The sequence below is a fragment of the Aedes aegypti genome, chromosome 3 (genome assembly GCF_002204515.2).
Source record: "Aedes aegypti strain LVP_AGWG chromosome 3, AaegL5.0 Primary Assembly, whole genome shotgun sequence".
In the NCBI taxonomy this organism is placed as follows: Eukaryota; Metazoa; Arthropoda; class Insecta; order Diptera; family Culicidae; genus Aedes; species Aedes aegypti.
In genome coordinates this window covers 395,202,811-395,228,150 of record NC_035109.1, presented here as the reverse complement: position 1 = coordinate 395,228,150, position 25,340 = coordinate 395,202,811, and the positions used below count along the sequence as shown (strand labels likewise).

General features: G+C 40.1%; 2 protein-coding genes across 2 annotated transcripts; both read left to right on the top strand.

The window, feature by feature from the left end:
• The first annotated feature begins 327 nt into the window (after nucleotides 1-327).
• LOC5565449 (maltase A3) lies at nucleotides 328-9,759 on the top strand. The gene is made up of 4 exons (XM_001649737.2): nucleotides 328-1,501; nucleotides 1,565-1,672; nucleotides 9,061-9,548; nucleotides 9,616-9,759. Exons 1-4 carry the CDS (start codon nucleotides 365-367, stop codon nucleotides 9,719-9,721), a joined length of 1,839 nt encoding a protein of 612 aa, XP_001649787.1. The 5' UTR covers nucleotides 328-364; the 3' UTR covers nucleotides 9,722-9,759.
• Nucleotides 9,760-9,899: 140 nt separating this feature from the next.
• On the top strand, nucleotides 9,900-22,692 carry LOC5565450 (maltase A3). Its single transcript, XM_001649738.2, has 3 exons — nucleotides 9,900-10,466; nucleotides 21,192-22,369; nucleotides 22,432-22,692. Exons 1-3 carry the CDS (start codon nucleotides 9,957-9,959, stop codon nucleotides 22,547-22,549), a joined length of 1,806 nt encoding a protein of 601 aa, XP_001649788.1. The 5' UTR covers nucleotides 9,900-9,956; the 3' UTR covers nucleotides 22,550-22,692.
• The last annotated feature ends 2,648 nt before the right edge of the window (nucleotides 22,693-25,340 follow it).

Here is a 25,340-nt window from a genome sequence, read left to right as displayed (position 1 = left end):
TACTGTTGAGCAATACCTGGTACTCGATCCTGGTGTCCTTACTCTTAATTGTATTTTTATTTTGAATCTTCTTTACTTTGTGGAATAAAACAATCCAATAAGACATATTTTTATTTTTGAAGCCTATCCATTTATATTTTGCTTCCTGTTAATTTATTCGTTTCCCATCTTGTTACCTTGCCCTTGTTACCGTGATAATTTAATTCTCAACCAGCAATGTGATCAGAATTATTAGTGTTCCATGCCTCAATTCTTGCCTTCTATCAGACGATCGTTCCCTCGATGGGGAGGATGAGTTCAAACAGTTCGAGCTGGACGATTAGTCTTTGTGCTGGTTACACGCGCTGTGCACGTTTTCTTTGCGATGCTGCCGCGAATTTTGTGCGTTTCGTTACTGTTCATGATCCTGGTGGGAGTCTACGCAAGAAGGCCACTTGGGATCAGAGAAGCATTGTTGGCGTTGAAGAAGAATCCACCCGCGGACAATAATTGGTGGAAAACGGCCATTTTCTATCAGATCTATCCACGATCGTTCAAAGACAGTGATGGCGATGGGATTGGAGATCTTAAGGGGATCATGGAAAAGTTGCCGTACCTGAAAGAGCTGGGCATCCAAGGTTTCTGGATGTCGCCAATATTCAAATCTCCTATGGCCGATTTCGGTTACGATATTTCTGACTACTACGACATTCAACCCGAATATGGAACGCTGGCTGATTTCGATCGGTTGGTCGCGGAGGCCAAAAAACTCGGTCTGAAAGTGATTTTGGATTTCGTGCCCAATCATTCGAGTGATGAAAATGAGTGGTTCAAAAAATCGGAAAATGGTGAAGCAGGTTTTGAAGATTTTTACGTTTGGCATCCGGGTAGACCTAACCCAGCGGATCCTTCGAAACCTTTACCGCCTAGCAATTGGGTGAGTTTCTTCCGTGGAAGCGCCTGGCAATGGAGCGACAAGCGTAAGGAATACTACTTGCATCAGTTCTCGGTGAAACAGCCAGACTTGAACTATCGCAATCCGAAAGTCGTTGAGCAGATGAAGGACGTGATGCGGTTCTGGTTGAAGCGAGGAGTCGACGGGTATCGCATTGATGCGGTACCGACGCTGTTCGAAATCGAAGAAGATGCGGAAGGCAACTACCTCGATGAACCGTTGAGTGGCAACACAAATGACCCAAACGATCCTGGCTACACTATACATGTGTACACGCAAGATCGCAACGAGACGTTAGATATGGTTTATCAGTGGAGGTCAGTGTTGGACGAATTTCAACGAGAGAATGGAGGCGATGCAAGAGTTATGATGACCGAGTCGTACTCGAGGATCGACATTGTAATGAAGTACTATGGCAACGAAACCGTGCCGGGATCGCACATTCCGTTCAATTTCAGGTTCATAACCGACTTGGGCAAGGACTCGTCAGCTCAGGACATAGAGAATACGATCAAATATTGGATCAGCAACATGCCCACCACGAAAGGACTGGTCGCTAACTGGGTGGTAGGCAATTGATCTTAGCTTAGGGTGGTTCCGGGATTGTTCACATTGTGCTGCGTATTACAGATGGGAAACCATGATCAACATCGCGTGGCGAGTCGGTTCGGCGAAAACAAGATTGATATTATGAATATGATTCTGCTGTCTTTGCCGGGCGTGGGTATTTCGTACAATGTAAGTATGATCTGTATGAGTGAATGTTGTTTATCATGTCTCCGTGCATTTCTAAAGCCTGGAAGATAGCTTATAAGTATATACTGTTTTAGTCTGGTTCTCTTCTATTTGATTTGTATGGTGAGAAACTTTTATTTTTTCAAGGTATAAATTGGAAAAAATGCTCTGAAAATAGTCGTAGCTATAAAAGCGCAGCTATTTAGCAAGAAGTGGTGAGTTCGAATGCCAGCTCGGTCTACAAATTGTTCTAGGCCTAATAGAATAGGGGTAGTCTCCAAGTATCGGACATTTGAGCCACAAAATTCATAATTCGAAAAATATTAGTTTTATGTGATTTTGTTACCTATTTATGATAAATAATACCATTTTTGTACCGTACAAAAATAAATTTGAAAATATAAATATGAATTTTGATGATGTGTTTTAGTTCCAAAATGGCCAATAATAAAAGCTCCCAATACCGGACACAATCTGGAAATGGTTCGAATTCTGTAAATTTCTACATCATCGAATGTTAATGCCAATTTAATGCATTTGTAACATTTACAATAAGAATTTGAGTTTTATTTAGTGTGCAAGATAAAGTCCATAAAAACATCTTTCGTATATAATGCAAAATAGCACACTTTACGATGTTGTTCTGAATTTTTATTCTTCTTATTTTTATTGCATGTTTGAAAACATGATCAACAGAATCCATAAAAACTGAATATATTTTGAGACACTGCACAGTGGACTTTTCTACAAAAAAAAGTCTTTTAAATCAATATCTCTGGATGCCGCTGGAATAAAATCGATCTTTCTACCGCATAAGAAAGATTTTTTCATGGGCTAAACGATAGTGAGGTGAGTGTTCACTGCACGTTATTTTTTCGTACGGCTTTGGCCTATTAAAGTTCATTTTACCTTATTTTCAATGGAAAAAGATACATTCATGAATCAATATCTCTTGATTCAGATGGAATAAAATCGATTTTTTCACTGCAAAAGAAAGATTTTTTCATGGGCGAAACGATAGTGAGGTGAGAATTCACTGCACGTTATTTTCTCGTACGGTTTTGACCTATTAAAGGTCATTTTACCTTATTTTCAATGGAAGTACATTCATAATTCAATACCTCTGGATTCCGCTGAAATAAAATCGATCTTTTTACCGCAAAAGAAGGACTTTTTCATGGGCAAAACTGTAGTGAGGTAAGTGTTCACTGCACGTTATTTTTTCATACGGTTTTGACTTATTAAAGGTCATTTTACCCTATTTTCAATGGAAGTGATACATTCATAATTCAATATCTCTGGATTCCGCTGAATTTCTATTGAAAATAGGGTAAAATGACCTTTAATAGGTCAAAACCGTACGAAAAAAAAAATAACGTGCAGTGAATTCTCACCTCACTATCGTTTAGACTATGAAAAAATCTTTTCTTTCTTTTGCGGTAAAAAGATCGATTTTATTCCAGCGGAATCCAGAGATATTGAATTATGAATATATTATTTCCATTGAAAATAGGGTAAAATGACCTTTAATAGGTCAAAACCGTACGAAAAAATAACGTGCATTGAACACTCACCTCACTATTGTTTAGTCCATGAAAAAATCTTTCTTTTGCGGTAAAAAGATCGATTTTATTCCAGCGGCATCCAGAGATATTGAATTTAAAGACATATTTTTGCAGAAAAGTCCACTGTGCACTGGTGCAAAAATTACAAAAATATCATATAACAAACCAAGTTGTTCGAAACTGAGGGACAAGAGGGGCTCGAATAAAATTGTAGTTTGTCCACATTTGCTTTAAATATGGTACAAAACACATGCATACTTTCATTTTATGATTATATTCAATCATGCTTGCGAATGGTAAGCTAAACCCAAGCCCCATTCATTAAATCTCTGTGCAACTTCGATTGTTCTGGTCAATCACGGAGTAACAACTACGAATTGTACGGTGATCTATGCTCATGCTCAAAGCTGTAACTTATTCGATGAAAATGAGTTCACTGTGTTTCGTTTGGATAATTGAATACAATGAACACATATAGATAGCCTAGATAGCCGTAGCGGTAAACGCGCAGCTATTTAGCATGGCCATGCTGAGGGTCGTGGATTCGAATCCCGCTGGTCGAGGATCTTTTCGTAAAGGAAATTTTCTCGATTCCCAGGGCATAGAGTATCTTCGTACCTGCCACACGATATACACATGCAAAAATGGTCAATCGGCAAAGAAAGCTCTCAGTTAACAACTGTTGAAGTGCTCATAAGAACACTAATCTGAGAAGCAGGCTTTGTCCCAGTTGGGACGTAACGCCAGAAAGAAGAAGAAGAATGGTTTTGAAAATACTCAAATCAATGACAGAATCCCATTCAAGAATTTTAAAGGGATTCCTATCCAGGAATCCTCTAGGGATTACTATGCAGTATAGACTAGGAACCCCTCTGGAATTCCAATCCAAGGGGGGCTTAATTCTATTAATGTCACTTTAACCTAATCCAGGGGGGGAGGTTCCTAATCTCCAATCCAAGAATATTTCAGGGAATCCAGTCCAGGAATCTTTCGGGGATTCTATCTGACAATTCTCTCCAAGAATCAGGGATTCCAAGCCAGAAATCCTACAAGAATACATTCCAGGAATCCTACACAGGATTCCAATCTAGGATTTTTCAAGGATTCCTGAAAAGGAAAATCAAATTGGGGATGCTTCAGAAAATCTCATAAGGAACCTGTTCCGTATGGAACGAGTGTCCCAAATCACTGCCGTAGTAGCATGAAAAACAACGACACACATTCTATCGTCACTGAAGCACACGATGAACTCTCCCAATTGCAGCCCCTGATACGACCCACACTGCCTACGTCACTGAGAGAGAGAGTTCCCACATCGAGTGTGAGTGCCAACAGTGAGTGTCCCACAATCAGCGTCATCGTTATCGTGGCACTCATTGCATGGTTCATCCGGGAGCTCATCGTACAGTGGCAGTGACGGTAGCAGCACACGAATCGCGACGCTTCCACGCGCTTCTAGAAGCTTCCGCGTGTTTCTAGATTGCGAGCGCGGTGCTATATATACGCGAGCCGTATGCGTAGCAGACTCAGTATTATTTTAACCGCCGCGTGATTATGATCGACAGTGAAAGTGAAGTGTAATAGTAAAGTAGTGAAGTAGTGAAGTGAATAAAGTGCAGTGTTTAGTAAACCAGTGGTATCGAATTCTTTCATCCGAAATACAGTCCACCCCGACCCGACCGGAGTTGGCCACGGTTAACGCGCCAACATAGTGGTCCTTCGAGCCGGATCCAGCGCCGCTCACCGTAGGAAAGTATTCGACACATCCGCTCGTCGTGACGAGATAATCCGACACGTTAGCGTGGCTTTAGCCAGGACGTGTATTACAGAGAGGTCTACTAATCACCATCGCCGTCCGACACGTCTTCGTGGTACCTATACCGGGACGTGTATTAGTGAAGGAATTGTTCACATCGTCACTCGCTACGAATCCCAAACTGTTCTGAACCACAACGAATAACACCAGGAGGAATCGCCCACCGATTATCCGACCTGAAATTCAACCCGACGAAGTAGTGTGAAGCCAAATCGAGTCCGACGCTTCTTTCTCCAGGAATCACTGTTATCGTTTCGACTCAACAGTTACCCGCTAATTGAGGATCGCTTCGGAGCCATGCAGCAAGATCGTACGCCGAAGTCCAGATCAGTTGCTGAGGCCGCAGCTGAAGCCGCTAAATCGAATAAACGAGAAGCCGTTTTCCATGACCAAACTGCCGAATGGAAATTTTCCGATGACCCCATTACACTCAAGGAGCTGTCGTCACTTTGCCGCCAGAGAGACCAGGTGAGCCTTAAGCTAGTACGAGTCCGAAGGGCACTTGGTACCGCCCATCACCAAATCAACCAGTCGCTATTGAGGACATATTTGAAGAACGCCGATGATGCCTACACCGAATTCAGCACCGTACATAGCAAGATAATTGCAATCATTCCCGATGAGGCTTTTCGACAGGAAGAAAAGCAGTACATTGCATTTGAGGAGCGTTACCGTCAGATCCGGACAACCATTGATGAGCTAATGCTTGCCAGCGAAGTGGAGCCTGCCAGAGTTCCTGACCCAAAGCCACAAGTCATAATTCAACAGCAACCATTGAAGGCTCCGATCCCCACCTTCGATGGGTCCTACGCCAACTGGCCGAAGTTCAAGGCCATATTTCAGGACTTGATGGCCAACTCGCCAGATTCGGATGCCATCAAGTTATACCATCTCGACAAGGCACTTGTTGGTGAAGCTGCAGGAGCTCTGGATGCGAAGGTGATCCGCGAGGGAAATTACCAGCAAGCATGGGCTATTCTCACGAACCGCTATGAGAACAAGCGAATCATCGTAGAGACGCACATCCGCGATCTGTTTGATATTAAGCGAATGTCATCAGGGTCGTCCAAGGAGTTGCGACGCTTACTCGACGAATGTATCCGCCACGTAGAGAGCCTGAAGTATCTCAACCAGGAGTTTTCAGGTGTTTCCGACCTGTTTCTCGTCTACATCGTGACGTCCGCTATGGATAACGCTACTAGGATGGCTTGGGAAGCAACCCAGAGGAAAGGCGAACTACCCCAGTATTCGCAAACCATTTCGTTCCTTGAAGCGCGACACCAAATGTTGGAGAACTGTGAAAACGCTTTCCAGTCTAGCTCACAGTATTTTTCCGACCCGAGTTTGAAGCCTTCCCAATCGTGTACAAAAACTTCCAATATTTGCACCGCTACAACCGAACGACCCAAGAAGTATATCTGTGATTTCTGCCGAGGACCTCACCGCAACTTCCAGTGTTATATACTAGCATCGCTGCCTTTTGACCGAAGGATGGACAAGGTAAGGAAGACTGGAGCATGCTTCAACTGTCTCCGAAAAGGACACTCGTTCAGAGAGTGCTCATCTTCAAAAGCGTGTCAGAAATGTCAAAAGCGACATCACACCCAATTGCATAGGGAAAAGATGAGCCAAGATCCGAACCCCAACTTTTCCGATCCAGCTCGACCAGATCACACACAAGACCGAGTATCCAGACAGGCCCATGTAGAAGAGAACTCGAACAATTCACTGACCTGCAATCACGCCGACTGCTGTAAGATTGTATTTATGCCAACCGCTGTTGTAGATGTGCTTGATACGAAAGGCCAATCGCACCGATGCCGTGTTCTGCTGGATAGTGGCTCACAAGTGAACCTTATTTCGAGCGATCTGGCTAACCGATTGGGAGTCTCAAGGCAACCCACAAAAGTTCCGCTACGAGGCATCAACGACATCAAGAGCATGGTTCAGGAGACGGTTGTAGTGAATTTCCGATCCAGAATCACCAACTATCGTGCAAGCGTGGAATTTTTGATAACGCCAACCGTAACCAGCAGTATTCCGTCAGCAGGAACTGATGCTTCGACTTGGAGGTTCCCATCTGGTGTTTGTCTTGCTGATCCAGACTTCCACAAACCGAACAAAATCGACCTGCTGCTGGGTATAGAGTTGTTCTTCGAGTTACTGCAACGAGGACATATCAAGATCGACGAGGACTATCCCGAGTTACGAGAAACCCAACTAGGATGGGTGGTTACCGGAGTTTTGAAAAACAGATCCGTCATCGAGGAAATCCAAAATTCTTTCACCACTTATGTACACCATTCCAGCCGACCACGTAGACGCCGTGAGCAGTTTGAAGAAAACACGAATATCGATCCGGAACCGATTCACTACAACATGTACATGAGACATGATGACCGACCAGTAGCCGTGCTAACAACATCGCAGACCGTCATGCGCCAAGACGACAAGAAGAGCATCTCATCCATCGTTTCCGATCCACCAAGTCCCATAGAGAATCATCGAATATATCCGACGAGTTCAGCACAACGAATAGGTATTGACGTTCCTTCATCCGATTCAGTTGTTCACCAAAGAGAAATACCGTCCAGCATGCCTTTGAACTATCGTGTCAACCGGGGGGAGTATGTTCCGTATGGAACGAGTGTCCCAAATCACTGCCGCAGTAGCATGAAAAACAACGACACACATTCTATCGTCACTGAAGCACACGATGAACTCACTCTCTCAGTGACGTAGGCAGTGTGGGTCGTATCAGGGGCTGCAATTGGGTGAGTTCATCGTGTGCTTCAGTGACGATAGAATGTGAGTGTGAGTGCCAACAGTGAGTGTCCCACAATCAGCGTCGTCGTTATCGTGGCACTCATTGCATGGTTCATCCGCGAGCTCATCGTACAGTGGCAGTGACGGTAGCAGCACACGAATCGCGACGCTTCCACGCGCTTCTAGAAGCTTCCGCGTGTTTCTAGATTGCGAGCGCGGTGCTATATATACGCGAGCCGTATGCGTAGCAGACTCAGTATTATTTTAACCGCCGCGTGATTATGATCGACAGTGAAAGTGAAGTGTAATAGTAAAGTAGTGAAGTAGTGAAGTGAATAAAGTGCAGTGTTTAGTAAACCAGTGGTGTCGAATTCTTTCATCCGAAATACAGTCCACCCCGACCCGACCGGAGTTGGCCACGGTTAACGCGCCAACAGAACCCTTTAGGGATTTCTATAAGGGATTCTTCCAGGGCATCCAATACACCATTCTACAGGAATTCCAATCCACCAATGTACAAGAATTACAACCGAACAATCCAACAGGGAATTCCAAAATAGGGGTTTTTCAAGGATTACTATTCCCTGACCTTGCGAGGATTCCTATTCTGGCCTTCTAGAATTGCTATCCAGGAATCCTTCAGAAACTCATATCCAGCTATCCTTCAGGGATTCCTATCCAGCAATCCTACAGGGATTCCAATCTAGGGATATAACACGGAATTTCAATCCAGGAATCATTTAAGTATTCCAATCCTAATCCAAGAATCTTCAGGGGCTCCAAGCCAGGAACCATGTAGGGTATCTGAGATTTTGTCAACTACTTGTAAAACCGTCTTCTTATGATTCGAACAAGTATTTTACCATTAATTATTCCAGGTTTTCTTTAGGAATTTATTTAAGAAAAACTGCTGCGTCTGAATTCTCTAAGGAATAATAGTACTTTCAGCTAATAGTACTTTCAGCTGTTCCAGCAACAGTTCCTTAAGAAATTACACAAGTAATCCATTAATAGAACCTCAAAAAGAAAATTCATCAAGTTTTTTTTTCTAGAGAATCATTGGAAATCTCGCCGTTTCCATTGTACAACTTAAAAAACTCATTATCAGAACTACTTTCTTGAATCATTCTTGGTTAATCTACTCTATACATCTTATTATAAATTTTTCGACGCTTCATAGTTATTATTTTGCCTATTATTCGAGAAGTATCACCTGAAGGTTTTCAAAATCCTTTTCATTTCAGGGCGAAGAAATTGGCATGACGGACGTGTGGATTTCGTACAACGACACGGTAGATCCAGCGGCTTGCAATGCCGGCCCCGATAAGTACCAGTACACAACGAGGGACCCCGAGCGAACACCGTTCCAGTGGGACGACAGCAAGGATGCAGGATTTTCAACGGCCAACAAGACGTGGCTTCCGATGTCGCCCACCTACAAGGAGGTCAACGTGAAAGTCGAACTGGCCGCGAACAATAGCCACCAGAAGGTCTACCGAAAACTGGCGGCGTTGCGGAGAAGTTGGACAATGCAGAAAGGTTCGCTCAAGACGGCTGTCGACGGAAACGTGTTGGTTATTTTCAGAGAGTTGAAGAATTTCGATACCATTGTTACATTGGCTAACGTGGGAGGTTCACAGCAGACTGTAGACGTGTCCCGTATGGGATATATGCCGCTAAAAGGATTCGGACAGTATCGTATCGTATCGGTGAACTCCGGACATCATGAAGGGTACATAAGAACCTTTAAGGTAATAAGAAGTATATTGAAAATTTAATTCGAACTCTTACTATTACAGGGAACCCGTTGCCGTCAACCGAATCGTACTGGAACCATACGAATCGATCATGATTAGTGCAACCAGTAACTATTATTACTATGAAGTCATACCATCATTAGGTTAATTAACCTTGAATAAGAGCTTCACTTGATTCTCAATGTAGGTATAACGCCATTGACTTGAACACTCGAAACAATCCCAAAGCCAACAACGGAAATCTTTTTTACCGCTGAAGTGTTTCTCAATTCACAGCTGATAGCACATATTATCTAAAAGCTTCCTCATACTGTAGTCACGTTTAGGTTGACTGAGCCTATCATTAAAATGTTCAGTTTACAATCAGATCTTCCAGCGGTAAGATGTTTAAATGTTTCTTCATTCTTATATGTATAACAGCCCTTACAAGGGCCATAAAACTCAAGTCCGAGCAAACTACCAAAGAGTGGTGGGAACGGGCTGGATTTTACCAAGTTTACCCACGGTCGTTCAAAGATAGCGATGGGGACGGAATTGGTGACCTGAACGGTATAACCGAGAAACTGTCGTATCTGAAAGACATCGGCATGCGAGGATTTTGGCTGTCTCCTATGTACAAAAGTCCGATGGCCGATTTCGGATACGACATCTCGGATTTCCGAGATATTCAACCCGAGTACGGTACAATGGATGACTTCAAGAAACAGATTGCCGAAGCGAAACGGCTGGGACTGAAGCTGATCCTGGATTTTGTTCCGAATCATTCGAGCGATGAGCACGAGTGGTTCAAGAAGTCGGTGAATCGTGAACAAGGGTACGAGGATTACTACGTGTGGAGAGATGGTAAGCGCAATCCAAACAACGCGAGTGAAATGCTGCCACCGAATAACTGGGTAAGGATTTACTACATGTAAGGACCGTATCAAAAATAAGTTGGAAACATATTTGGTCGGCGTTAAGTCAGAGTGGACCAAGTACAAAACTTGGGAAATTTGGATTATTCTTTCATTAGATACGACTCTACCTTACCTCCATGTCCCTTTGATCAGATTTGATGAATGTTGTAAACTGCGAGAGATATGTAAGAAATTTACTTTGGATGATCAATAAAAATACATAAAAGTATGCAGTCAGAGTGAACCAAGTGCTTATAACCATAACAGCGAAAATGATCAACGCGCTGATGAATGCGAAGAAATCAAAAACATTTCAAGTGATTTGTCAGATTTTTTCACATCGAATTATTCATCTTTTCATCAATCAATAGAAAACCATAAATATTGCTTATTCCGATGCATTTGGTTTTTTTTTTTTATCGTTTACCACATTTGGCTGGGTGGTCAGAAATTGCAACAGTTTCTGTGCAGACAGAGCGGACCAAATGTCACAAAACAATATACTGCTTGATTATTGCGATTTTTTGAGTCGATTTCAGAGTTCGATAGAAGCTGTTGGTAGTTCTATGGTGTCTGAATGGAATGTCTTAAAACCAGCGCATTGGACCAGTATATTTTGGCCGGCACTCAAGATTTTCACTTGGTCCGCTCTGACTGAACGCATATATGAATATTTCTGGTCTTCAATGCCCTGACCCTGCAAAACTTTAATTTTCAAGTTCTCGTAATGCCACTGATTTTGGGATTGAAGATATGGATTATTGATAAATTTACGATACTGATGTCGACGGATGTTGATAATCTGTTTATCTTAGACCCAGTTTGACCATGCAAGCATTAAATGATTGTAACTTTCCTAGAAATTGTTCAGTCAGAGTGAACCAAATCACTGAACGGTGGTCTTTAGTTCAGTCAGAGTGGACCAAGTGCACATAGTCCATCAAAAAATCGTTCTATCAGAGGCTTGTATTATATATTTTCATGATTATCACTTCACATTATATGGTTTGAAAGTAACTCAATGATGTGTAGAAATATTGAGCTGAAAATTTGAACGAGATGAAAAATTACATAGTGTTAAACTTTAAGCCCATTTTTCTCAAAATATTCAAAATGTCACTTGGTCCACTCTGACTTAACGCCGACCATTTATTAGTCCGAAGAAAGGTAGGTAGATCTTATAACCAATTTGATGATAATAAGTACCGTAGTTTTTTTTTTTTTGTTTTGGAAGAAAATCTAATTACACTGTGGAACACTTTACCGCAAATTTACTTAATTTACGATTGCAGATTCCATTGCCGTATTCAAAAATATCATAGCACGTCTGGTTTTTGATATTGGCTGTTGACAATGCCGAATTTGACGATTTTAGCCAAGTTGCATACAAGTTTACGAGCTGGTATGCCGACTTATTTGTTTAATTTGTCACACAATTCAAACTTGATACAATAGTTTACAATACTTTCGATGCTCAAGGGTAATTTTTTGATGGTTTAGAAAAATATTGTATTTTGCCATATAAGAGAAAAGAAGTATTTTGTATGGAGACTGCAAACATGTTGAAAAAGTCGATTTAATCTAAATTTAATCGTACAAATATAACCAAATTATATTTTAAATTAAGGTTGAAGTCCTTATTTGCATACTTGGTGGATTAAATCATAGTTAAGTTATATTAAAAATTCGTTTTATTGGCGGGGCCCCTTCTTCCCGTCCAGTAACTTCACCTCTTCCCCTTCCTTATCGACGGCTGGACAGTCGGCGGGTACTTCAGCTTCTTCTTCACCGGCTCGTTTGGGGTGGACGGCCGACTGACCCTACTCCCCTTCACACTGCCCTTCTACTCCTTGACTTCAGACCGTTTACAAAATAGCCGCGCCTTAGTGGCGTCTAACGGCTCACGATGGTCTTGTACGGAGTGGCGCACTGTTCTACTCTAGGCCAACTCCGAGATATGGCCAATTCGAGATGACTACGATATATTTCCGGTGACACTACAGGCCGACGCAGGCTCTGGCGCAGGATGTAGCACTTGGATACTATGGGAAAACGCCAACGTAGAACTTAGGGAAACTACTGGTGAACTAAAGCGGTCCTGGTGGTTCAAGGGGGTGGTGTATAGAGGGTTTTGGCGGTTAGTGATGGGGTTTTAGCTTCGACTGGTTAGCAGTCTACCTGAATGTCTATCCGCTCGCTCTTATCTTTTCCACTCTTCAGACCGAAGTCACTTTCTATTAACTTTATCAACTTATAGTTTTCAGTAATCAATTAGGCTAGCTCACGTCTTGCTACTACAAATGTTGCAAGGTAATTGTCGGTTTAGCGATGGCGGTTTATTTTTGTCCGTTAAGAACTTTCCTCATATCGCCTCATCATGGCTTCCTTTAAACCGCCCACAATGGCCGCCTATCCTTATCCTTCTGCGGCGTCTGGCGTTGAGTACCGGAATTAATAGGGCAAAATGATCCAAATGCCACTTTAAGGATTTGTGTTGTTTTCTCTTAATGAGATCTACATTTTAACGCCATTCGAAGTCTTAACAGTAACTTAACAATATTTACTAGCTACCACTTTGAAAACATTTTCAAGTTTTTAACGGTTTTAAATCGTGTAGAAGAACTAGGAATAAGCAATCAAGTTTCTCCATTAGTTTGGTCTGTGGTATGGAAATACTTATTCGTTAATAAAATCATCGGAAAACCTTAATATTTAGTCGAAAAAGTGAAAAATGTTGAATTTTAGCGGAAATTTAAGGAAAAATCTATGAGTTTATGTCCAAGGGTTGTGGCGGAAACTCTTGGGTGAACATATTTTAAGATCGTTGACAAAGAATACAAATTGAAACGTTGTAGGAATGGTTCAATGGGGTGAGCCATTTTACCCCATCAGTGCGTATTGGACCATGTTCCCCTACAATGCGGCTGCGTTTTTCACAGTAGGTGTTGGGTGGTGTCCAGTTTCGAATAATTTGATGTTTTCTTGGTATTTGGAAACAAAACGATATACAAATTCACGATAATCTCAAAAATCTTGGACACTTCAACCATAATCTCAAAAATCTTGGACACTTTAACCAGAGGTGTGGTTACAAGACACACAAAAAGGTGGTATTCGGGAATGCATCCTCCAAACTACTATTTAACATCGTTGCTGTTTGAATCGGATTGGATTGGAGAATATTAATAGAGAACGAGGCAGATTTCATGCATCGAAGAACACAATTTGTAACCAACAAACAAAACTATTGTTGAAACAAACATGAAAAACACCATAAAAAGTTTTGGGCCTTCCTTAGCCGAATGGTTAGAGTCCTCGGCTACAAAGCAAAGTCATGCTGAAGGTGTCTGGGTTCGATTCCCGATCGGTCCAGGATCTTTTCGTAATGGGAAACTAAGAATAAACCGAAGATTGAAATTGAGAGCACTCAATGATTTTTTACGGACTTCCAATTCGGACTAAGGATACTGTCAAAATTTCACCAGGAATTCCTCCAAGGATTCTTTTATAAATTTCTCAAGAAAGTGGGAAATCCTACAGAAATTCATCCAGTGATTATTCCAAAAATTTTAATGGGGTTTCTCAGAATTCCGTCCATAATTATCGTAAAGGTTTGCTCCAAGATTCCAACAAGGAATATTCCAGAAGTTACTCCAGACATTTTTCCTTTGATGCTTACAAAAAAACTATAGAAATTCGTTAAAAAAATCGCTAGGAAATCCGTAAAGAACTTATCCAGGGTTTATTCCAGGGAATTGCCAAGGAAATTTTGAGAAATTATTGGAGAAATATCTGAACAATCCGAAATGTATTTGAGGGGGTTAGAAGCATAGGGTTCAAAGGGACAAATAACTAGCTTCGAGAAAATTAACTTTGAAGTTTTTCCAGTAATTTTTCTTTAATAACAATTGTATGGGAACCAAAATACAAAGTCAATCTTCTACAAATTATGTCATTTTTTCTGTTGAACGGTAAAATACCGTTTGAAATCTTGAAGACAGTATATTTTTTTAGTATAAGGTACCGCGGGGGAAGTGGGTAAATGGGGTAAGTGAAAATAATTGGTATATTTTACTGACTATGTGATTTAATGTTGTAAACTCATGCGTAAACCTTTGAGGCCATTGAGAACATTACGATAAGAAAGAGATTTCTGAGATTTTTCAGACCTAATTGCATAATAGAGCGAAAGATTGTTAACCTGACAACTATCGCTCCGTAACAAGTTGGCGACGTGCAATCTTATTTTAATATTTTCAGCGGAAAAAAGTTGCGAAAAATAATTTTCTGTACCACTTTTAAGTTGTCCCCTCGAACAGTTTTAAACTGCAATAAAAAAAAGTTTAAGAAATAGTTCGACATAGACCTAAAAATAACTAAATTGAAACACCATCAATTTTCTAATCACGTGGGGCAAGTGAAAAGTTTCTCATTAGAGATTGAATTTGTGTTTTCTCTTTAGGTAGCTATAAGTATCCAAGGTTCGCAATTATCATAGAACAACAGAACGTGCAGATAATTCAAGAAAAAATATACTCAAAGCGTTAAAAGTTATTATCATGGCCAAATCATGGTACTTCTCTTTAAAAAAAAGTTGCCAAATATTACGATATTAATATGTTTACTTCGGACAGCCGATTAAAAGGAAGACGTTCACTGAAAAGTTCCAATATATGAGAACTCACGGAAATCTCGTGGAATATCTATGTAAAGCTAGTTCAAAACATAAAAATGGGGTGTAGGTTTATCCACATAAAAAAGTTTCTAAATACATTATTGATGGATCCCGTTTGATTTCTCTCGAAGTAATCCGACGTCATATCCGATTTTCTTAAAAACAAATAACGAGCGGTGGAAATTCTACAGAGCAGAAATGCAATTTATGTCCCATGATGTAAGAATCAACATTGGAAATGTTGCTGTTATAATGTTGTCGATCTATTTTAACAAACATAACTGAACAGAAGAAAATTAAAGTAACAAGAAAAAAGTTTTCTTTGTTTACATGTTACTTATGTTATTGTTCATTGGGACGCCTTAAAATGTGAAAGGTAATAGAAATCGTGAATATAACTGTTAGTTTTTGAATTTATTGTTCAAAACGATAAACTTTTCACTTACCCCACTTATGGGGCAAGTGAAAAGTAAGGAGACGTTTTCCGCAACCTTTTTTGGTACTTTTTTCTTCAATTTTATATAAAAATCAAATTCAGCATACTGCTTATATTTAGTGGGAGTCAAGCTAAAAAATATATACGACCTCATTTGTTTTAATTTAAGGTCTCTAGAATTTGAATAATCCCAACTATGCGAAATCCATTACCCACTTGCCCCACGGTACCTTACTTAACTCAAGACCGACCTAAATATCAAAGGGATATTGCCTTTGAGCCCTTCAATTTTGCAAGTAATCTCTGATGGAACATGACTGAGTAAATTCCTGATGTACTATTTCTAAGGTATGATAGGCAGTTTCAACCCTAAATAAATCGCACTCGCTCTGCGCGCGTGTGTAGTACCGTTTTGATCCATATTACGGACACTTAAGGCCTCAATGAAGTATAACCCATCAGGAAGAATGTAAAATAAATCAATATGTATAATTCCTCGACGCTATCGAGCCTTCAAAACACTTAACTTCCGAATGGTGGATAAAGATTGTTTTTGATACATGAATAATTTTAAATAAATAGAAATGTGTAGACTTTTCACGATTCTTATTCCGGACGCTTCCTTACTTTTGCCTCATATCCCGGACATTTTGATTCAAATTCCGGACAGCTCATGATAATCATGAAAAGACAAGTCAAATCATCATTTGAAATTGGCAAACCACTAAAGGGGCGTCTAAGGCAGTTGAGTATTATGAATTTTCATAGATATATATAGAAAATTTTAATTAAAATGAACCTCGAAAGTGTGAACATTTGAACGGCAAAAATTGAAACATTTCATGTGAAATGTTTCCCATACAAAGTAGAGTGTCCGGAATAAGAAGCTGTCCGTAATATGAATCAAAACGGTATACACGAGTTGGATAAGGTCTGCGTGGTCTGAGGGGATTTGAATTCGAAACTTGTAACCTTCTCAGTTATTGGGTTACCAAGTGGCTCGGCAGCTTATTTGGTAAAGTGCTCGTTTAGCATACCCAAATCCTAGGTTCGAATGCTAGCCGAGCACGTGAATATTTTTTTTTCCATAATTTCACCCATAATTTATCCTTTACCACGCGTAATGAGTATATTATTTTTTTCTAAGATGTTTGAAAGCATTTGTGGACTCTTGAGCAAGTCTTGGAAGATTTTTTACATAAATCGCTAAGATAATTATTGAAACAATATTTAACCTTAATTAAATTTACCCATGGATAATTTAATTTATCATTAATCTCCATAAATATCGGGTGAATTCTCCGACAAAATTTATTCCGCTGGTGTGAATACTTCAATAAACGACGACGAAATTGATTTCGCTGGTGTGAACACTTCAATAAACGTTTGAAGAATCTATGGAGTTTGTACTTGCGATTTTTTTTTCTAGAAATGTTTGGAAAACTGCAGGAGTAATCTTCTGAATGAATTTAAGGAGAAATTCATAGTGAAATGAGTAAAGAAAATTTTCGGGAGAATGTTACAATTCCTGGTGCAGGTCCTGGGAGAGGGTGTGGAATATAGGGTAGGTGTACAAGTATTCGTCACCCCAGATTATATACCGTTTTACGATATAAATAGGCAAAAATCGTGCACTGTGCATCACATCACTTTGAAATGATACGAAAACATTTTCAGAATACTGATGCAAGTTGTTGCTACTCTGTGATTGATAGGAACATGGTAAGGATTGCACTTCGGTCCAAGTGAATAAGGAATGAGACTTTCCGCTTACTGTCGAAGTTCACATTTTAGCAGCTCTCATATGATTGATCAATAATGGCGCCGGCCAAGTCCTTACAGTCCAGTTGAGATGGGAAAGGAATGTAAGTGTGTCGTGATTGTTGCTTCTAGAGCCCGATAATACCTCTGCATCTTCACAATCGCCACGGGAAGGGTGTTGATTAGTGAGGGAGAAAGAAGATCTGGGAGTCTCCTTTGTTTGGTGATACGATTCGTGGATAAGGAAGAAAATAGGACTCTTAATTAAAACAAGTTAAGAATTTTTATCTCGCGATGGATATATAATGGTAGATATTAGTAGAAGATTAAAGAAGTTCGTCAACATTCATAATGTCGAACTATACTTGAATTACAATCTTGATTCCGTCGCTCACCCCACAGAAGCATGCGATGGAACTACTCCGAAATACGCGTATCTGTCAATAGATATAAACTCTAGTGGTAATAAATGGTATAGTACTAAACTCGGTTTGCATTTATTCGAAGAACTTTTGATTTATTCATAAATATATTTTTCCTTAAGATAACGAATAGTGGGACACCTTCCCTATGGAGGAACGTCATTTGGCATAAAATAATTTTCCCTTCTTTCGATCATATGCGGTTCTTTCGTAAATTCTTGGTTGTCGGCTATCTCAGTCTCAATCTGCGATTGACCATTTTTCCCTTGAAGAAGGCCACAACAAATGGCCGAAACGTCGGGCAAAATAAATTAAAACATTCGCCGATTAAGACTGAGATAGCCGACAACCAAGAATTTACGTTTCAACTTCCAGTCGCAACCCCCAATAAATGCAGTTCTTTCTAATTACGATTTTCAACTAGTGGTTTGCACTGTAACTACTATCATTTTTATTGATAATTCTTCTTTCTGTACTACGTTAATTGTTGGCATTACAACTGCTAATAACAGACCAACAGCAGCGCTCGCATCATTTTCATTTGCGTTTGACGTTTACACGCTACTGCCATCTGTTGACCCATAGTTTGGCAGATGGACGATTTTAGTATTGACCAATCCAGTTGCCTGCGTAGTAGTGCAATGTTGACAAAATTTTCTTTGTTTGCTGTGAGAACTGTCACAACATTGCTTTTGTTTGCTGTGAGAATTAAAATATAAACAGAATTGCTGCAAAACAACCACTTCCTTGTTGGCCTGCCGTTGAGCGAAAGCTCAATGACGTCAAACAAACATCGATACGTTTTCATTCTGAGGAAATCGACTTGTGTAAGATTGATTGTGCGTTGGTGTTCGTGGCAGTTTGCTTGGGGACCTCTATTGGGCGTACATGTTCTGTCGACTATGATTTTGATCGCGATTTTTACTAAGTGTTACGTCTGTTTGTCTGTGTGCTAACATTACCATCGATGATTTTTCCCTTCTTTTGAACACAACTCGAGAAGGTGAAAAAAGCTGACTACTTTGTTGTTGTAATCTACTGACGATCATAAGCAGCTATTGGTTTGATGGAGATAAGAGATAAAAGTTTAAAAATAATATCAAAAATCTTGTTAAGATAGTATAAGAACAAATCAATACTTATCTGGTAAGTTTATGGATTGACCAACAAATCAATATCAAAATATAATCTGACAGATGGAAAAGAATAAAAACAATCAAAAAGTCGGCAACGCAACAAGTATCGGACTCTCGACTTTCAGATCTATACACAGAGATGCTAACCATTCGGCTATGACTCACAATTGGGAGATCAACGAAATAAGAGTATATTTTTCTTCGCTTCCTTAGACTACTTTTTGCTCCTAGAGGTTGTCCTGATGTTACACTGTTCAGTCCGGCCAATTTGCTGTTGAATGTGTTTTGTTTCATGTTAAAGAACTAATTTTGATCTTTACATATTTCCAGATGTTGAGATTTATAAAATTTTTGAACATCTCTTCAATTTCAAATTGAGATATGCGATCATAATTTGTTCGCTTCGAGATGTGAGTTTGATTTTTCCATCTGCTCGGGAAGGTGTTTTTTTTTAAGTAGCATTATTTATTTTCCTAATTGTCTGTGTTTATGTCAATTGTCCATTATACCAAATGACCATTATGCGAAATGACCTTTATGCCGAACGATTTTATGCCTAATGGATTCATGTCAAACGAGGCAGACCCCTCCCCTATAATCAAATGGTGGGAAGAACAGCGAGAAAAGTCGGCGATGAAATTCCTAGAGATATTCTTGTAGGGTTCTCTGAAAAAATCCGTAAAATAATTTGATAAAATCATGAACTGAAGTTTTGCAGATTTATTTGTAAAAAATCCTATAAGAATCTTAGCAACATCTCCTAAGGCAAAAACTTCAGAAGTCGTTGAATGAATTTGTGGAAAAAATTCTGGACAAAATCCTGATATAGTCCCTGAATAATTGGCAAATCACTGTGGAAATTACTGGCAGCAGTAGCGTTAGAGTGTTCAAGGGTGGGCATTTCTTCATCCTCCCATACCTTCAGAAGTACTTTTTGGGTCGACTGGCAAGAGGCAGCTTTTTTCCGTGCTTGGAAAGCTTGACATAGATCTCCTCCTTCCCATCAACTCGCCAATAGCTTTTGTAACTTCTCCTATGGTTGGCGGGTCCAAGGTTTGATCATCATCATCAATGTTCATCCTGTTTCTCGCAACAATTATATTTTTTCTCCGTTTAACAACTACTGAAAGTGCTCCTTCCACCTGGTAATCACCGCCGTTTTATCAGTCAGAAAATTTTCTTCCTGATTATCGCACATGGCGGGCACTGGTACGGTGTTGTACCGCACGCCGTTGCACTAAATCTCCGCATATCATTCCGGTTCATGATATCTTGAGCTCCGTCTACCACACTTTCTTCGTGCTGCTATTTATTTCTGCGGTAGATTCACTTTTCTCCGGCTCTCGCTGCCATGTACCGCTCTCTGTTCTGCCGGGTTCCGACCACAAGCATAAGATTTCTGGGGACATTTCTCTTTGGCACTCTTAATCAAACCAATCGATTTGTCCAGTCGTTGACAAGTGATCAGTGCCAATTGTAAAGTTAAATAAGGCTTGTGTTCAAAATTAAATATTGACTCGGTAAAAAATATTTAGAAAATCTCGTTTTGGACCTTTTGGACCAATCTTTTTAGAGGGTGGATATATCATGATTTACCCTAACCGAAACTCAACATTTAAAGAAACTTAGGCTGATACAAATATTAATTTTCTTTTATGTCACCCCCCCCTTCAAAAATCCGAAAATTTTGAGGGGGGAGAAAAAAAAGATTCATCATTTTTTTGACATCAGTTAGGTTTTTTAATTTTTAAAACCAAAAACAGGTTTAATAATGATCCAGATGACAATTGAAAAAAGTTTTACAACTATCGTTAAAAATAAAAATTTGAAAAAAAAAAATAACTTTTTTCTCATTTTTATTTTTTTGTTCCTTATTTATTTTTATCCCCCCCCTCGTACCTTCCAAGTGGTCTCGGACATAAAAGAAAATAAATATTTGTATCAGCCTTATTGACCTATCTTAAACTTGATATACAGTGATACCTCCATGAGTCGATGTTCCATGATTCGATATCGACTCATGGAACCATACTAAAAATAAAATTTCATGGTTACTATGATGGTCCCTAGAAGCAGCTTTCCAAAGGATTGCTGTTCCATGACTCGATATTTCCATGAGTCGATGGTCCCTTCAATATCGAGCCGGAGGTTTCACTGTAATTGTGAAGATTTGCCAGAAAAAATAGATTTATTCAGCTTGGAGATCAAGAACCTTTAATGTTTCCAGCTTAATTCCGATATATTCCTTATTTATACATCTAATGCAACGGAAAGAACTTTGTGCACTTTCAGTTATCGGGATTCCGAGGAAGCGCTTGGCAGTGGAACGAACAGCGACAGCAGTTTTACTATCATCTTTTCACAGCACAGCAACCGGATTTGAACTTTCGCAATCCTGCAGTGGTTCAGGAAATGAAAGACATTCTACTGTTCTGGCTGGAACTTGGGGTCGATGGTTTCCGCGTGGATTCCGTCGGTTGTATGTACGAGATTCCAGCCGATGAAAATGGCAACTTTCCGGATGAACCACTAAGTGGTACGACAAACGACCCGGAGGATTTTGCTTATCTTGAGCATATCTACACAATCGATCGGTTGGAAAACGTAGGAATGGTATACGAATGGAGACAGCTGTTGGATGACTATCAAAAGCAGCATGGTGGCGACAGGCGAATTATGATGACCGAGTCGTGGTCCAGTTTGGATATTATAAAACCATATTTCAGCGATATCAAAGGCCGAGAAGGTGCCCAAATGCCGTTTAATTTCCGAATGATTACGGAGCTGAATAGCACTTCAACGGCTTACGATTTCAAGAACGTAATCGATTCTTGGATGGCAATCGTGGATGATGATCATACGGCTAACTGGGTTTTGGGAAATCATGATCGGAGTCGTGTGGCGACAAGAATGGGTGAACAGCGAATCGACGGCTTGACCATGATTCAGCTTACCCTTCCTGGGGTCAGCGTAACTTATCAGGGTGACGAAATTGGGATGACCGATGTGGACATTTCATGGGAAGAGACGGTTGATCCAGCCGGATGTAACGAAGGAAAAGACAACTACGTATCGAAATCTAGAGATCCAGTAAGGACGCCTTTCCAATGGGACGATACCAATCTGGCAGGTTTCACCAATGGCACTAGAACGTGGCTTCCTGTTGGTCCCAATTACAGAACGGTCAACGTCAGAGTGCAAAGCTCCGATACCATGAGTCATCTAAGTATCTTCAAAGCTCTCATGTCGTTAAGAGAAAAAGATACATTTTTGTACGGCGATTGGCGAACAGTTGCATTGAACGATCAAGTGTTTGCTGTTATTCGGGACTTGAAAATGTCGGATAGCTACATGACTCTGGTTAATTTTGGAAGTTCGGTTCAAACCATTGACGGAAGTAGTCTGCTTAGCAGTATTCCGAAAACACTTTATTACGCAATTGTTTCCGGATCTTCGTCGCACAAAGCAGGGTTGGTATTCAACATTTGTTTGTATCGTTTGTATAAATAAAACAATTTTCATCTACTTTTAGAGACACGGTGCCAACAAAAACTATTGTTCTGGAAGCATATGAATCGTTTGTCTTGGAAGTACGACGTTCGGAGGATAACAAAATGCGCGCTGCAGTATGTGAACGATGGCTCCAGTAGAGAAATAATATGAATAAAAATGTTTCGTCGAATTTTACATATAGGGTAATAAATTTCAAGAACATCATTTGGGTCAAAGAAAAATGAATGCCAACATCTGCAGTACATGTAGTACTGAAAATATAAACACTTATACTGAATAAGCTACATGTCTAGACATAAAAATAGTTCAACGAAAAATATCAACATTCTCCTAATATAAAAATAGTTCATTACACAACTACAAAATCTGAATCCGCATCACTTTTTGACACCAGGCTACGGCATCAATTTTTGACACCAGGCTACGGTGTCCCATGCCTAATACAAGATTTGTCCCATATTCGTAGACTCCCTCCCCCCTTAAATGCTACATCATTCATGGACGGCCACTCATTGAATTTTGCTCTTCAGATTTTTATTATTGTACCTACCGCTACTTTTATTCCATTCTCTTCCCAAACATCCAACTTCTTGACATTTACAATATTGGTCAATATATATGCAACTTTTTCGATTTTCATTACAAAATGATCAATCCATAAGTTGGAAAACGGCAATTAATGAGTTGCCTCAATAGCGTATCTGCTACGAAATTCCACTAAAGTGGTGACAAGACTCCCCCTTGGGGGCATCCGCAAACACTCAATTTTCGAATCGCTGCTTGACGCAATGTCGAGGAGAGATGTCGGTTTTTGAGCATTTGATGAATCCAATTGGTAATCATTGTAGGTAGCCCATGGTTTCGTGCAGGTTCCAATATGGCATAGAAAGATACGTTATCGAAGGCACCCTCAATATCCAAGAAGACACGCAAGCAGGATTGCTTCTGAGCGAATGCTTTTACGATATCGTATACAACTTTGTGTAAAAGAGTCACAGTGGACTTTCCAGATTAGTAAGCATGTTGATTCACATGAAGAGGCATGATTGCCAAATAAATGTTACATTTCCCCCTTTATATCACTAGTCTGGAGCATCTGGTTGGGCGAGGTGTATCTTCTTCATTTGGCTGAGCTACGGGTACTGGTGTTGATGTAAATATAGTCGGTGTTGCGGTCCGCATGGTTTCATCAGGAAATGAATCATTTACTGGAACTGCTTGACTGTGTTGCGAACTGGTAGTTGGTTCTGGAGAAGGATTCGTCTGAGTAGGAACTGTTAATCCAAAACTTTCAATCAGTATATCCCAAGGCAATGGAACTAAAGGTAACGGTTGTCCGACAACATTGTATCTAGGACGTAACTGATTTGCGTGAGTACGTATCAACTTGCGACGGTCAGAGACTTCATCCAGAAGGACATTATAGTTCACATTTCCAACTGCTTCAATAATCGTTCCAGGCTGCTATTTCCAATTGGACGCATTCTTGTGCACTTTCGCATAAACGAGTGTCTCAGCTTTCAACGTTGATGTCTGCGATTGTTGGATCACTGATGATGGTATGGTTGCAGTGGGTCGAACCAAATCGAGAGTAGTCTTCATCGGGCGGCCAAACATCACATCTGCTGGAGATTTTCCTTCCAGAATTGTACTTGGTGTTGAACGATACACTTGAAGGAATGTTTGTAGAGTTTCGGCTGATGGTATGTTCTCCCCGTCGGTGATTTTTCGCAGTGAACGTTTGAGAATATCAACAAACCGTTCCGCTTGTCCATTTGACAGTGGATGATAGGGAGCAGTGCGAATGTGAATAATACTGGAATGCTCATAAAACTGCAGGAATTCACTGCTACAAAATTGGCTTCCATTATCCGAGACTAGTATCAGGAACTCCAAATCTTACAAAGGCTTCTTTTAAAATTCGGATAGTCGAAGATGCTGTTGTTGATCGGGTTTGAAAAATTTCTGGTCACTTGCTAAATGAATCAATAACACTGCGGAACACGTTTTTGTCTCCAGCACCAAAATACCGCTATTCACTAAATTAAGGGTTGCTGAATCCATTGCCGTTTTCAGAAATATCATAGCACGTCCAGTTTTTGAGATATTGACTGTTGAAAATGCAAAAAATTACTATTTCAGCCAACTTGCATGCAAGTTTCCCAGCTTGTAAGGTAATATATTGGCTTAATTTGCCACTGAATTCAAACTTTATGCGTATAACAATACTTATCATCAAAGTTTGTATTATTTTCGATACGGAAAAGTTATTTTTTGATGGTTTAGAGAATTGTTGTATTTTGTCATATAGAAGAAACGAAGAATTTTGTATGGAGACTGCAAGCATGTTGAAAAAATTGGTTTAATCGAAATTTAATCGCGCAATTTCAATCAAATTATGTCTGAAATGAAAGTTCAAGTTCTATTTTGCATGTTTGGTGGATTAGATTACAAAAAAGTATGATAAATTGTACTTTAAATTTCATGTAATCATTAATAAAAGCAGTGTTTTGTACAACTTTGGCGACCTGTAGCTAAAAATTGTGACGTGCTGGAACATTTCTGAGAACGGCATCAGATTCAGCAGCCCCAAATCTACTAGAGACACATAATTTGGTTCTTGAGACACGCAAACATGTAATTTTTGTTACGCTGTGTAATGATCAGATACGACATTCCTTCAATTGGTCCGGCGTAGTCCAGATGAAGTCGTTTCCAGGGTCCTTCTGCTTTAGGCCACAGTTGAGGCTGGATTTATGGCAGTGATTTCGCTGCACTGGCACAAATGGAACAACTTCGAACGCAACGTTGAATTTCTTCATCAATCCCAGGCCAGTATACAACATGCGTGCATCTGATTTCATCTGCTCAACACCAGGGTAACCGCGATGTATTTGCTTCAAAATTCGAGCTCGAAATACAACTGGA